The sequence below is a fragment of the Calidris pugnax genome, unplaced genomic scaffold, assembly GCF_001431845.1.
Source record: "Calidris pugnax isolate Ruff unplaced genomic scaffold, ASM143184v1 scaffold148, whole genome shotgun sequence".
In the NCBI taxonomy this organism is placed as follows: domain Eukaryota; kingdom Metazoa; phylum Chordata; class Aves; order Charadriiformes; family Scolopacidae; genus Calidris; species Calidris pugnax.
Genome location: NW_015090926.1, coordinates 1,152,502 through 1,165,159, shown reverse-complemented (window position 1 = coordinate 1,165,159; position 12,658 = coordinate 1,152,502). Strand labels below are relative to the sequence as shown.

Here is a 12,658-nt window from a genome sequence, read left to right as displayed (position 1 = left end):
AAGGCCTGAGAGGCTGGTCTATAGGTAGTCTCCTGTGTGTCCTCTCCCCTAAACAACATGGTACAGTGATTTTGTTAGGGAAAATGCTTTTGTGTGCGTAAGACTGTCCCAGACTTCTCCCCATCTCTCTCGTGCTCCTCCACTTCCAAATGCAGTCCTTACCCTCATAGAGAGAGACACTCAGCCATTCCCCAGCTTCCCACAGCAACCCTAACCTCTACCTGCTGTGCCAATTGCCCCTGTTAACTACATCTAAAGGTCCCATGGGGTATCTTCCTTTTCCACTACTTCATGCCTCTCCTTACTCCTGCTTTTTGCTACCTGATGCACAAGGTGGATGAGTACAGAGACCTAGCTGTTATTGAGGTCCCTAGGCCTTGCTTCATGGTCAGAAATGTTGGTTCCACCTTCTTGTGATGGCTGGATAATGGTCAGGACATGACTAAGTACAACCACTAGGTAGCAGGTAGGATGTGGGAGCTGCTTGCAAGAGGGCTTAAGCCGTAAGTTAGAAGTGCAAAATGTCAGGGTTAGTGTAAGAGTTAGAAGGTAGAAAAGCACCTTTCATATCACGGGACACTTTAACATTTCAACATGGATGCCAACCAGTTGCAAAGATCAAGTGCATGTTCCGGTGTGGGAAATGAATCACGGGTACTTATCTATAGGCTCTGTAGTGTAATTCGGAGAGGAGGGTGTGACTTGAAGTTCCTGGTACAGTTGGAGCATTACAAATTCCATCCTCTAATTATTAAAGGATGTGATTGGATTGCTCCAGAAGTGTTAGCACCACGTGAGCCTCACTTTGTGAAGAATAGATCGGGGTTGTGTGGCTGCAGCTTTTCTGGTAGTTACACCCCTACAATTGCAAAACTCCCCTGCCTGCCACTGCAATGTTTTTAAGGCAAATCTTCCACTGTGTGATTCTCTTCTCATACTACTGTTAAACATCACTACAGCACAGAATTACAGAAGCAGCATGCTCATGAGGTCCCCAGGCTGTTCCCTTTGTCCCAGGACAACATCACAGAGAGTTATCATTCAAGATGCGTTTCTTAACGACCTCAGTGGTGGCAGAGGTGCTGTTGTACTCCCCAGGAAGCCTCCTCTGACCTCCCACACCTGGTGGCATCTGCAAGGGGTTCCTGAAGTCTGACCCTGGGCTCCCTGCTGGTACTGTGGTACCGCAACCCAGCAGACGATGCAGAGCTTGTCCTTTGTCAGCTGCCTTCCACAGAGGGCAGTTCTCGTGTCTCGCTTTCTTCTCTGCAAGGTGGGACAACCTTTCCTTGTGAGTACTTTTCTTTGCCTCCTTTCATCAGGTCCACATACAGTTTTCTTTCCTAAACAGCTGATAAGGTTTATTCTCCTCTGGTCAACTCTTAGGTTTTTCTACGGGGAAATAGGAAAAATTGTAAATGTAATTCCGAGTGGCATATGTTATGCAATAAAAATGCGTAATAAGAGAATATACAAAATAAGTAAGGCACAGTTGGTAATAAATAAATTTTAAATTCTACTCTTTTGGCAGATAGTCTTCCCATCTGCTGATGTTAATCATCAGCTTTTGGCCATGAACAATCTTTAGATTTACTGCTGAGGAACTGACAACCAACACACTTCCCAGTCTCATAGTATGTCACACAGTCGATATGAAGTTTTGTTTTAGCATTCATAACATAGCTGTTTGGCTATTTTGGGACTGCTTTTGTAGTCCTTTTGAATTGCAACATCACGGCTATTGAGTCAGAGCTTCAGAAGTCCTTTTCTATTTTACTCTAATGTTTCAGCCATTCCTAATTTACTCCATTTGTTCACATTCCTTTTTTCATAGAATCATAGAATCATAGAATTTCCCAGGCCGGAAGGGACCTCCAAGGGTCATCTAGTCCGACCTCCCCGCAGTCAGCAGGGACACCCCCAACTAGACCAGGTTGCCCAGGGCCTCGTCGAGCCTCTCCTTGAATATCTCCAGGGATGGGGCCTCAACCACCTCCCTGGGCAACCTGTTCCAGTGCTCCACTACCCTCACAGTAAAGAACCCCCTTCTAATCTCCAATCTAAATCTGTTCCCCTCCAGCTTGAAGCCATTTCCCCTCGTCCTGTCACTACAGGCCTTTCTAAACAGGCTCTCCCCAGCCTTCCTGTAGGCTCCCTTCAGGTACTGGAAGGCTGCTATTAGGTCACCCCGGAGCCTCCTCTTCTCCAGGCTGAACAACCCCAGTTCCTTCAGCCTGTCCTTGTAGCAGAGGTGCTCCATCCCCTTGATCATCCTTGTGGCCCTCCTCTGGACCCTCTCCATCAGGTCCATGTCCTTCTTGTATTGAGGGCTCCAGACCTGCACACAATACTCCAGGTGAGGTCTCACCAGAGCAGAGTAAAGTGGCAGAATCACCTCTCTGGACCTGCTGGCAACGCTTCTTTTGATGCAGCCCAGGATGCGATTGGCCTTCTGGGCTGCAGCTGCACACTGCCTGCTCATGTCCAGCTTCTCGTCCACCAGCACCCCCAAGTCCCTTTCCTCAGGGCTGCTTTCCAACACCTCACCCCCTAGTTTGTATTGGTGGCGAGGATTGTTCCGGCCCAGGTGCAGAACCTTGCACTTGCTCTTGTTGAACCTCATGAGGTTCACCTGGGCCCACCTCTCCAGCCTGTCCAGGTCCCTTTGGATGACATCCCGTCCCTCTAGTGTATCGACAACACCACACAGCTTGGTATCATCCGCAAACTTGCTGATGGTGCCTTTAATTTCCCTGTCTATATCATTGATAAAAATGTTAAACAGCACCGGTCCCAGCACGGACCCTTGAGGAACACCACTTGTGACTGGTCTCCATCTGGACTTTGAGCCATTGAGTACTACCCTCTGGATGCGACCATCTAGCCAGTTCCTTATCCACTGAACAGTCCACCCATCAAATCCGTACCCCTCCAATTTGGCAATCAGGATGTTGTGGGGGACCGTGTCAAAGGCCTTACAGAAATCCAGATAGATCACATCCATAGGTTGCCCCTTGTCTACTGACCAAGTCACTTTATCATAGAAGGCCACTAGGTTAGTCAGGCAGGACCTGCCCCTAGTAAAGCCATGTTGGGTGTCCTGGATTACCTCCCTGTCCTTCATGTGCCCAAGCATGGCATCTAGGAGGATTTGTTCCATGATCTTCCCAGGCACAGAGGTGAGACTGACAGGTCGGTAGTTCCCAGGGTCCTCCTTTCTACCCTTTTTAAAAATGGGTGTGATGTTCCCCTTCTTCCAGTCTGCAGGGACTTCACCTGACTGCCATGATTTTTCAAATATCATGGAAAGTGGTTTGGCAACTACATCAGCTAGTTCCTTCAGGACTCTGGGATGTATCTCATCAGGTCCCATGGACTTGTATATCTTCAGGCTCCTGAGTTGATCTCGTACCTTGTCTTCACTTACAGTGGGAGGGACCTTGTCACCCTGGTCTCCAACTTTTTTGTCATCAACACAAGAACTAGGAGGAAGGGGGTTACCAGTGAAGACCGAGGCAAAGAAGTCATTGAGAACTTCTGCCTTCTCCTCATCTGTTGATACAAGTTCCCCGCTGTTGCACATCAGGGGGGGTACATTTTCTTTAACCTTCCTTTTCTGGTTAACGTACCTGTAGAAGCCTTTCTTATTTTTCTTTACGTCCCTTGCCAAGTTCAGTTCTAGCTGTGCCTTGGCCTTCCTGACCTCATTCCTACACATCTTGGCAGCATCCCTATACTCTTCCCAGGATGCCTGTCCCTTCTTCCATTTCCTGTGTAGCCCCATCTTGCCCCTTAGTTTGACCAGCAGGTCTTGGCTCAACCATGGTGGTCTCTTGCCCTCCTTGCCCATTTTCCTACATGTGGGGATTGAGATCTTTTGTGCTCTATAGAGAGCATCCTTAAAAATCTGCCAGCTTTGTTCCGCTCCCTTGTCCCTGAGGGCTGTTTCCCATGGGGTCCTATTTACTAACTCCTTGAAAAGCTGGAAGTTTGCTTTCTTGAAGTTTAGAGTCCTAACTGTGCTTCTGGTGAGCTTCAAACTCCTTAGGACAGTGAACTGCACTAGGGCATGATCACTGCAGCCTAGGCTACCTTCAATTTTGATATCCCTGATGATTTCACTTGCATTTGTGATCAACAGATCCAACAATGCATTTCCTCGAGTAGGGCTGTTAATTTCTTGTCGCAGGAAGTTGTCATCTAGGCACTCTAAGAGCTTCCTGGATTGTCTGCAGCCAGCTGTGTTGCTTTTCCAGCAGATGTCGGGGTGGTTAAAGTCCCCCAGCAGGATGAGAGCCTGTGATCGTGATGCCTCCTCAAGCTGGAGTAAGAAGGCATCATTGACAGGCTCCGCCTGGTCAGGCGGCCTGTAGTAGACTCCTACCACAAGGCTCCCTTTGTTGTCCCAATCCCTAATTCCTACCCATAAACTTTCAACCTGGTCATGGCTACTCTTTAGCAACAACTCTTCACATTCTAGCCACTTCTTTACATAGAGGGCAACACCTCCACCCCTTCTTCCACTCCTGTCCCTTCTGAACAGCTTGTACCCATCGATGGCCACACTCCAGTCATAGGAGTCATCCCACCAAGTTTCCGTAATTGCTACTATGTCATAGCTTTCCTGTAGCAGGATAGCTTCCAGTTCCTCCTGCTTGTTGCCCATGCTGTGTGCATTAGTGTAGAGACATTTCAGCTGGTCTGCTGGCCACGTCACGTTCTTAGAGGGACACTCCACTGATCCCCCAAGATGCTTTGTGGCTGCAACCCTCCTGTCTCCTATTACCTCAGGGGCTCTTGGTCCATTATTTCTTGTTTCAAGTCCAATGGCAGGCTGGAGGCTGTCCTTAAGCTTGTCTCTAGTGCTCCTGTATTTAACCCCCTCCCCCTTCAAGCCTAGTTTAAAGCCCTTTTGACAAGCCATGCCAATTTATGTGCTAGACTTTGAGACTTTGTTCTGAGACTTTGAAGAACTGAGCGGAAAAAAAGTCGCGAAATCCCCACCCCAAACTATGCAGCTATGAGAAATCCTTTATTACATAAAGTATGTTTCTGTGTTCCTTTTCAAGTGTGTAGATAGTCCTTCTGGAAAAACTCTCAATGTAAAAAGATTTAAGAACTAAGAAAATTTTGCATCAAAATGATTTCCTAAAGACTTATTTCTTCTTTAGACTGAAAGCACTAGCAACATAACGAGTCTTTAAAGAACCCATTTATAATTAAGACCCATTAGGGCTAAAATTTGAATTAAGCCCCTCAGAAAAAGAAGAGGAACTATTGAGGTGGTGAGAGCTATGGAGAGTTTTATCTGCCGGTTTATACTTTTAGTAATACTAAACCAGAAATGGATTTATCTTTGTTGGTTAAAATTTCTGACTAAATGAAACCTGAGAAAAGTTATTCTAAGAAATATGGCAGAGCAGAGCTCTGTTCAAGGGTAAGAAATGCTGGAAGCAAACTTGCAAAGTGTCTGCTGGAGTGCTCCAACACAAGGTTGAAACAACAAATTTTTGGAGTGAAAAAAGGCACAAATTGATCTGAAACAGTGCAAATATTAACAGAATCGTGCACTTCTCTAGGTTCTGATGTCTTTGAGAAAAGATCATTTCAGGCAACTCACGCAATTGTTCAGAAAGCAATCTGGAATTCCATTCTCTTCTTGGTAATTACTCAGAATTTTAATTACGCAAAAAAGCTGATGCTAATTCAATATGAATTAAATTAATTAATGAAAATTGCTTTTAAAATACTCTTCTGTGTACAGATGAAGTTCTCTTCATCTGGACTTCATTTTATATCCCATGTTAGATTCAAATGCTCTACATATGTTTTGATCTGTAAGTGGTCACTAGATGGAAAGGAAGTTTAAGACAGAAATAATTTTTCATCTGTACAAGGGATCTGACTGTTTTGATGAAGTCTGTCGTGCTAATGAGTTAGCAGAGCTACTTCTGTGTCCCTTTCAAAATACTTGCTGCAAAAGCTGATAAAAAATGTACTTTGGGTTTATTCCTTTAGATTAAAATGTCTCTTTTTCACAAAAAGTAATTTTTTTATTTTTCCTGATTTTATTATATTATCAGCTTGGAAGTTTTTCTAATTAAAAACTTTCTTACTGCAAAGGTATGTATTAAATAAATCTGTATATGTGGATATTCAAAAAATATTAAAATATAAAATTAATTCATGATTAGTAGATAAATTTATAAATATATGTCTAGAGACTGCCAGCGTTTAGTATCTGATGAGTTTAGGCTGACACATTCTGCAAGGGAAAAAACAAAGGACAAAACTTCAATTTGACACACAGTTATTTTAACACCAAGAAACTCCTCTGTCTGTTTAAATGTTAGCATTTTGTTGTGTAACCTTGCCCACAAGTGTAAACATTTTGAAATTTCTAAGAGCCCATACTGTGCCAAACAGCAAGAAGAAAAGCCACAGGAATTTCCCTCTTAGAGCTCACTCCCATGGACTCTGGATGAAAATACATTACAAGGAGACTACCTTTGTACTCAGCAGCCAACCTGTGACCTTCTGGAAATTGTTGCAATGGCACACACACCAGAAGTGGGACCAACAAGGCACATGCATGACTGGCAGTAAGCATTTTGTGGCACCTGCTCCTGCAAGAGCTGCGAGATCTGCTGAGCCTGGAACCTGTTTTGGTAGATGTCACAGAAGCAGCACTTTGCTGAAGCTGGAGGAGGTCTCAGTATAGTTATAGTAATTCTCATGAGACTTTTCGTAACCATCCACAAAATAAATCCAGTAGATGCTGTTGGGTGGGACTTCAATGCACGATCAAGCTGCGGCTCTTGAGGGACTGGCAGCCAGCCATTCTGAGTAAATACGTTAGGACTTGGAGTTATTCAACACTTGCAGAAATCTGTGGGTGGGATCTAGCAAATGGGAATAAAACAAGGATTAGGGTAAGTGGACACCTGCATGCTGGATGTTTACACCAGCAAATTAAAAAAAATAAAAATAGCTACACGGCAGGGGAAAAAAAAAAAAAAAAAAGGCAGCGTCTTAGTCAGTGATTTTTACCAGCTGGTAGAGTTGCAAATTTTAGCTTTGTGGTGGGTTGACCTTGGCTGGCCACCAGGTTCCCACCAAGCCACTGTCTCACTGCCACCCCTCAACAGGATGAGGAGGAGAAAAATACAGCAGAAACCTCATGAGTCAAGATAAGGACCAGGAGATCTCTTACCAGTTACCATCAAAGGCAAAACAGACTCAACTTAGAGAAATTTATTTATTGCTAATTAAATAGAGCAGGACAATGAGAAACAAGAACAAATCTAGAAAACACCTTCCCCTTACCCCTGCCTTCTTTCTGGGCTCAACTTCTCTCCCAACTCCTGTACCTCCTGCCCCTGAGTGGCACAGGGGGATGGGAAATTGGGGGTTGCCATCAGTTCATTACACATTGTCCCTCCTACTCCTTCTGCCTCACGCTCTTCCCCTGCCCCAACATGGTATCACACCCACAGGAGACAGTCCTTCACAACCTTCTCCAATGTAGGTCCTTTTCATGGGGTACAGCTCCTCAGGAACAGATTGCTCCAGCACAGGTCCCTGACAGGGTCACAAGTCCTGCCAGAAAACTTGTTCCTCCATGGGGTCCTCTCTTCACAGGCTGCAGCTCCTGCCAGGAGCCAGCTCCAGCGTGTTCTCCACGAGGTCACAGCTTCCTTCAAAGCACGAGCTGAAGTGTGGATGTGGCACCATGGTCCTCAATGGGCTGCAGGGGGACAGCCTACCTCAGCATGACCTTCACCGCAGGTGAACCTCTGCTCTGGCACCTGGAATACCTCCTTCTTCATTGATCTTGGTGTCTGCAGGGCTGTTTATCTTACATATTCTCACTTTTCTCTCCCAGCTACTGTTGCACAGCTTTTTTTTTTCATATTTCACAGAATCACAGAATCACATGGGGTTGGAAGGGACCTCTAGAGATCATCTAGTCCAAGTCCCCTGCCAAAACAGGTCCACCTAGAGCAGGTTGCACAGGAACATGTCCAGGTAGGTTTTGAATGTCTCCAGAGACGGAGACTCCACCATCTCTCTGGGCAGCTTGTTCCAGTGCTCTGCCACCCTCAAAGTAAATAAGTTTCTCTTCATGTTTAGATGGAACTTCTTATTTTTAAGTTTGTGCCCATTACCTCTTCTTGTCCTGTCACTGAGCACCACTGAAAAAAGACTGGTCCCATCTTTTTGACACCCACCCTTTAAGTATTGACAGGCGTTGATCAGATCCCCCCTCAGTCTTCTCCAGACTAAAAGGACCCAAGTCCTTCAGCCTTTTTTCATAAGAGAGATGTTCTGGGCCCATAATCATCTTTGAGCCCTCTGCTGTACCCTCTCCAGCAGTTCCCTGTCCTTCTTGAACTGGGGAGCCCAGAACTGGACACGGTACTCCAGATGAGGCCTCACCAGGGCAGAGTAGAGGGAGAGGATAACCTCCCTCGACCCGCTGGCCACACTATTCCCTATGCAGCCCAGGATGCCATTGGCCCTCTTGGTGACAAGGACAGATTGCTGGCTCATGGTCATCCTGTTGTCCACCAGAACTCCCAGGTCTTTTTCCTCAGAGCTGCTCTCCAGCAGGTCAGCCTCCAACCTGTACTGGTGCATGGGGTTATTCCTCCCCAGGTGCAGCACCCTACACTTTTCCTTGTTGAATTTCATAAAGTTCCTCTCTGCCCAACTCTCCAGCCGGTCCAGGTCTCGCTGGATGGCAGCACAGTCCTCTGGGATGTCAGCCACCCCTCCCTGTTTTGTGTCATCAGCAAACTTGCTCACAGTACACTCCATCTTCATCTGGGTCATGAATGAAAATATTGAAGAGGACTGGACCCAGTACTGACCGCTGGGGGACTCCTCTTGTTACGTTACTCCAACTAGATTCTGTGCCACTGATCACGACCCTCTGAGCTCTGTCTTTCAGCCAGTTTTCAGTCCGCATCACTGTCCCTTCATCTAACCCCCACTTCCTGAATTTACCTATAAGGATGCTGTGGGAGACTGTGTCAAAACCCTTGCTGAAGTCAAGGTAGACAACATCCGTCACCCTCCCCTCGTCTATCCGTCCAGTCATGCCATCGTAGAAAGCTATCAGGTTAGTCAGACCTGATTTCCCTTTGGTGAATCCATGTTGACTACTGCTGGTGATAGTTTTCTTTTTCTCCAAATGTTGTGATATGACACCCAGAATGAGCGGCTCCATCACATTTCCAGACATGGAGGGAAAGCTGACCCTTTTTGAAGAATGGAGTGACATTGGCTTTCCTTCAGTCCTTGGGCACCTCGCCTGTTCTCCAGGACCTTTCAAAGATGATGGAGAGCGACCCAGCAATGACTTCTGCCAGCTCCCTCAGCACTCATGGGTGCATCCCACCAGGATCCATGGACTTGCGGATATCCAGTGTACTTAACTGTTCTCTAATTTGATTTTCCTCAACAAAGTGGAATTTTTCCTTCATCCAGACTTTCTGTGTTACCTCCGAAGTCTGGGACTCCTGAGGGCTGGGCTGAGCAGGAAAGATTGAAGCAAAAAAGGCACTTAGCAATTCCACCTTCTCTGCATCCTCTGTCACCATGGCATCCATCTCATTCAACAGTGGGCACACATTTTCTCTAGTTTTCCTTTTGTCTCCAAAATTGTTGAAAAAACCCATCTTGTTGACTTTGACATCCCTTGTCAATTTTAATTCCAAGGAGGCCTTGGCTTTCCCCATTTCACCGCTGCATACTCTAACCCCATTCTTGTAATCTTCCCAAGTGGTCAGTTTTTTCAGAAGCTCCCTGTTCAACCACACAGGTGTCCTGCTTCCCTTGCCTGATTTTTTGCTCTTAGGGATATACTGATCCTGAGCTTGAAGAAAGCAATATTTGAATATCATCTAGCTCTCTTGAGCCCCACTACCTTCCAGAGCTCTAACCCATGGAATTTCTCCAAGCAGTTTCTTGAAGAGGTTGAAGTTAGCACTCCTGAAATCCAAGGTTTCAATCCTACTTCTTGTCTTGCACATACTACCCACCACCCTGAACTCTATCTTTTCATGGTCACTGCAGCCAAGTCTGCCCCCAACCTTAATTTCCTTACCCATCCCTGTTCGTTTGTCAGAACTAGATTTAGTAGTACACCTCTCTTTGTTGGCTCATAATGTCTTTCTTAAAGACATTATCACAGAGACTCTACCACCATCGATGATGGGTTTAGCTTTGGCCAATGGCAGATCTGGAGTTCATCGGCTGTCTGGCATTGCCTCAGTCAGACGTGGGAAGCTTCTGGTGCCTTCTCACACAGGCCACCCCTGCAGCACTCCTGCTACTAAAACCTTCCTACGTAAGCCAGTGCCAACTTGCAGGGTCCTCATCTGAATGTATTTTGCAGGTTTCCCTTCAGAATCAGGGACATCAGAGATGTCATGCCTTGGTGCTGAAAAATAGTTTCTCCAAGGCAAGTGAGTATTTCCTTTCCTTCATTCAATATATGAGTTAATTTAAGTATGTTGTGATGGGTTGATTCGTTTTTCACATACAGTTTCCACAGTAGATTATTGTGTATATAGGTATGTGAACAAAAACTTGCATCTCACATCCTTACCTGTTCGTATCCAATATGCAAGTAACTTTTTAACCCCATGAAAACCCCTTTCTTGTCTGCTGAAAACTGTTTTGTGTTAAATGGTGGTTTACAGTGTCCAGATGTGTGCTCAGCTGGCCAGCTGCTATTTCAGCAAGCTGTTTGCCTGGATCTCTCTCACAAAGGTCATCACCTACCCATCTTATCATAGCACCAGCACATTGACTTTTTTTCTCCTTATTCACATTTACACTAGAGAACTCCCATCCAGTTTTGTGGACAATGATTTTTATGCTACCACATGATTCACTAAAAGAAATACGAAAGTGTCATAGGTCTATCCTAAGGAAATCATCTCTTTATGCAGTTCACTTAACAAGATCATAAAACCCTTTGTCCTATTAATAGTTCATTGCCTTTTTTATAAATATTGAGAAGACAAATTGTGCAGTATTAACAAAGTGTCTACAGTAAAAAATCTCAGAGTCCAAGTTTAAAATTAGGACCAATTTGGGACCAAATTGGGACCAAAATTGTGTATGTTTATAAATATTTGCCAAAAGACTTTCACTTGTGAAATCTCAGAACTAATCTGAGATGGGATGAGAGAAAAAGCCATGCTGTTGTAATTTCACTTTTCATTGCAAATTGGAAAAACAAACAAGCCTGGACTTAGTCAGACTTGGTGATAATACCAGCTGCTGTGACCTTCTACTAAAACATGCATGACACACCATGCTTTTCTGGTGACGATTAGAACTGAGTCAATACATGGCTGGATTCAGACTGATATTGAATTACCAGATAATTAAACTTCACAGAGAAAGTAGGCAAGTAAAGAAACAGCCAATGTTGACATATTTTAATCCAGCAATTCAGAAATTCAACTCCTGTTGAGCTTTAAATATCTCTTAAAGGTGACACTAACAGGAAGTCAGCAGAGCTGACAGAAGATTTTAGAGTGTAGATCAGACTACCTCAGCACCGAAAGCAGCATTAAAATTTCTGCAGTTTCCACTGTTTACGATTCTGGATAGCTTGGGGTTTCTACATCTCCACACTTTTGTGGTTTTTTTGTCTGTAAGATTTCCCATATGGCAAAGGAAGCTGTTGCTCAATGCTCCTATCGGAGGACTGCTTATGGGTTTCATGTGGAGAGGCTTACTAGCTCTTTGTTAGCATGAAATCACATGCCTGTGTTATCACATAAATAGACACACATCTACACCTCAGTATTTGGAAATGAGAAGGTGTGCTCAGATACCTGCCAATGAAGTGGTCTTCAGGCAAACAGGTGACATGATCTGTAAGTGCTGGCAGGTTTCCCTGTGCATGCAGGTTGAGAGAGGAGAGAGACTGGCATACGCTACTGGACAAGACTGTCATCTTCTGCAATGGGATGAACACTGAAAGATGAGAATATAAGTTTTTCCTGGTTCTGTGGGAGCCCAAGAGGACAATACAATTTTGTTTGAAACTTCAAAGTGCTGATTTTAGTTTCCCACCATGGAATACTCGAGTATGTCTTAGATTCCACACATCTTTTTGCCTTTGGGTTGCAATTTGGCAGCCTTCACCCACCATCAGCTTAGGTAGTTCCCTTAGCTAAGCAGCCTTTACCATCCATAGCCACAAAGCTGCAAGCACTTCAAAGAGCAGAAGGAAGCTGGAAGTTTTGGAAGCCATCTCATTAGCATTCTCTGGGAGATGGCTGGAAAGTTAATGTGACACCAAGATCATCTAAAAGACAGATAAATCTTTAGTAAACACATAATTAGTTGTGGGCAATAACTTAAAAATAAAACCTCAGCTTTAGGACTTTACTGAATCATAAGCAGAGTGTCAGAACTGAGGGAGAAACAAACATAGACAAAGAAATTAATGTTCTCCTGAGGTTGTGAATAATTGTCCTTTTTTAAAACCTCTCTAAAAAAGCTTACATTTAAAACCTAGAAATGGTGATTTTTTTACACAAGAACAACAAGACAGGTCAACCATATTGGGGTGGTAGCAGTAAAGAGGAGGGGCACTTTATTTGGAGAGTGAGGCAAAGTCTGGAGAGAA

The 12,658-nt window shown here is 44.7% G+C and overlaps 1 protein-coding gene across 1 annotated transcript; it reads right to left on the bottom strand.

The window, feature by feature from the left end:
* Positions 1 to 1,041: 1,041 nt before the first annotated feature.
* On the bottom strand, positions 1,042 to 4,924 carry LOC106893458. Its single transcript, XM_014951453.1, has 2 exons — positions 3,968 to 4,924; positions 1,042 to 1,392 (listed from the first exon to the last, which is right to left on the bottom strand). Exons 1-2 carry the CDS (start codon positions 4,922 to 4,924, stop codon positions 1,042 to 1,044), a joined length of 1,308 nt encoding a protein of 435 aa, XP_014806939.1.
* Between the last annotated feature and the right edge of the window lie 7,734 nt (positions 4,925 to 12,658).

What these genes read in the sequence shown, in the direction of transcription:
- LOC106893458 (XM_014951453.1), bottom strand. Translation starts at nt 4,924, where the DNA reads ATGGCTTGTCAAAAGGGCTTTAAACTAGGCTTGAAGGGGGAGGGGGTT. An exon ending in TCCAGCTTTTCAAGGAGTTA is followed by an intron (nt 1,393 to 3,967) that starts GTAAATAGGACC and finishes ATTTCCCCGTAG; the next exon opens with AAAAACCTAAGAGTTGACCA.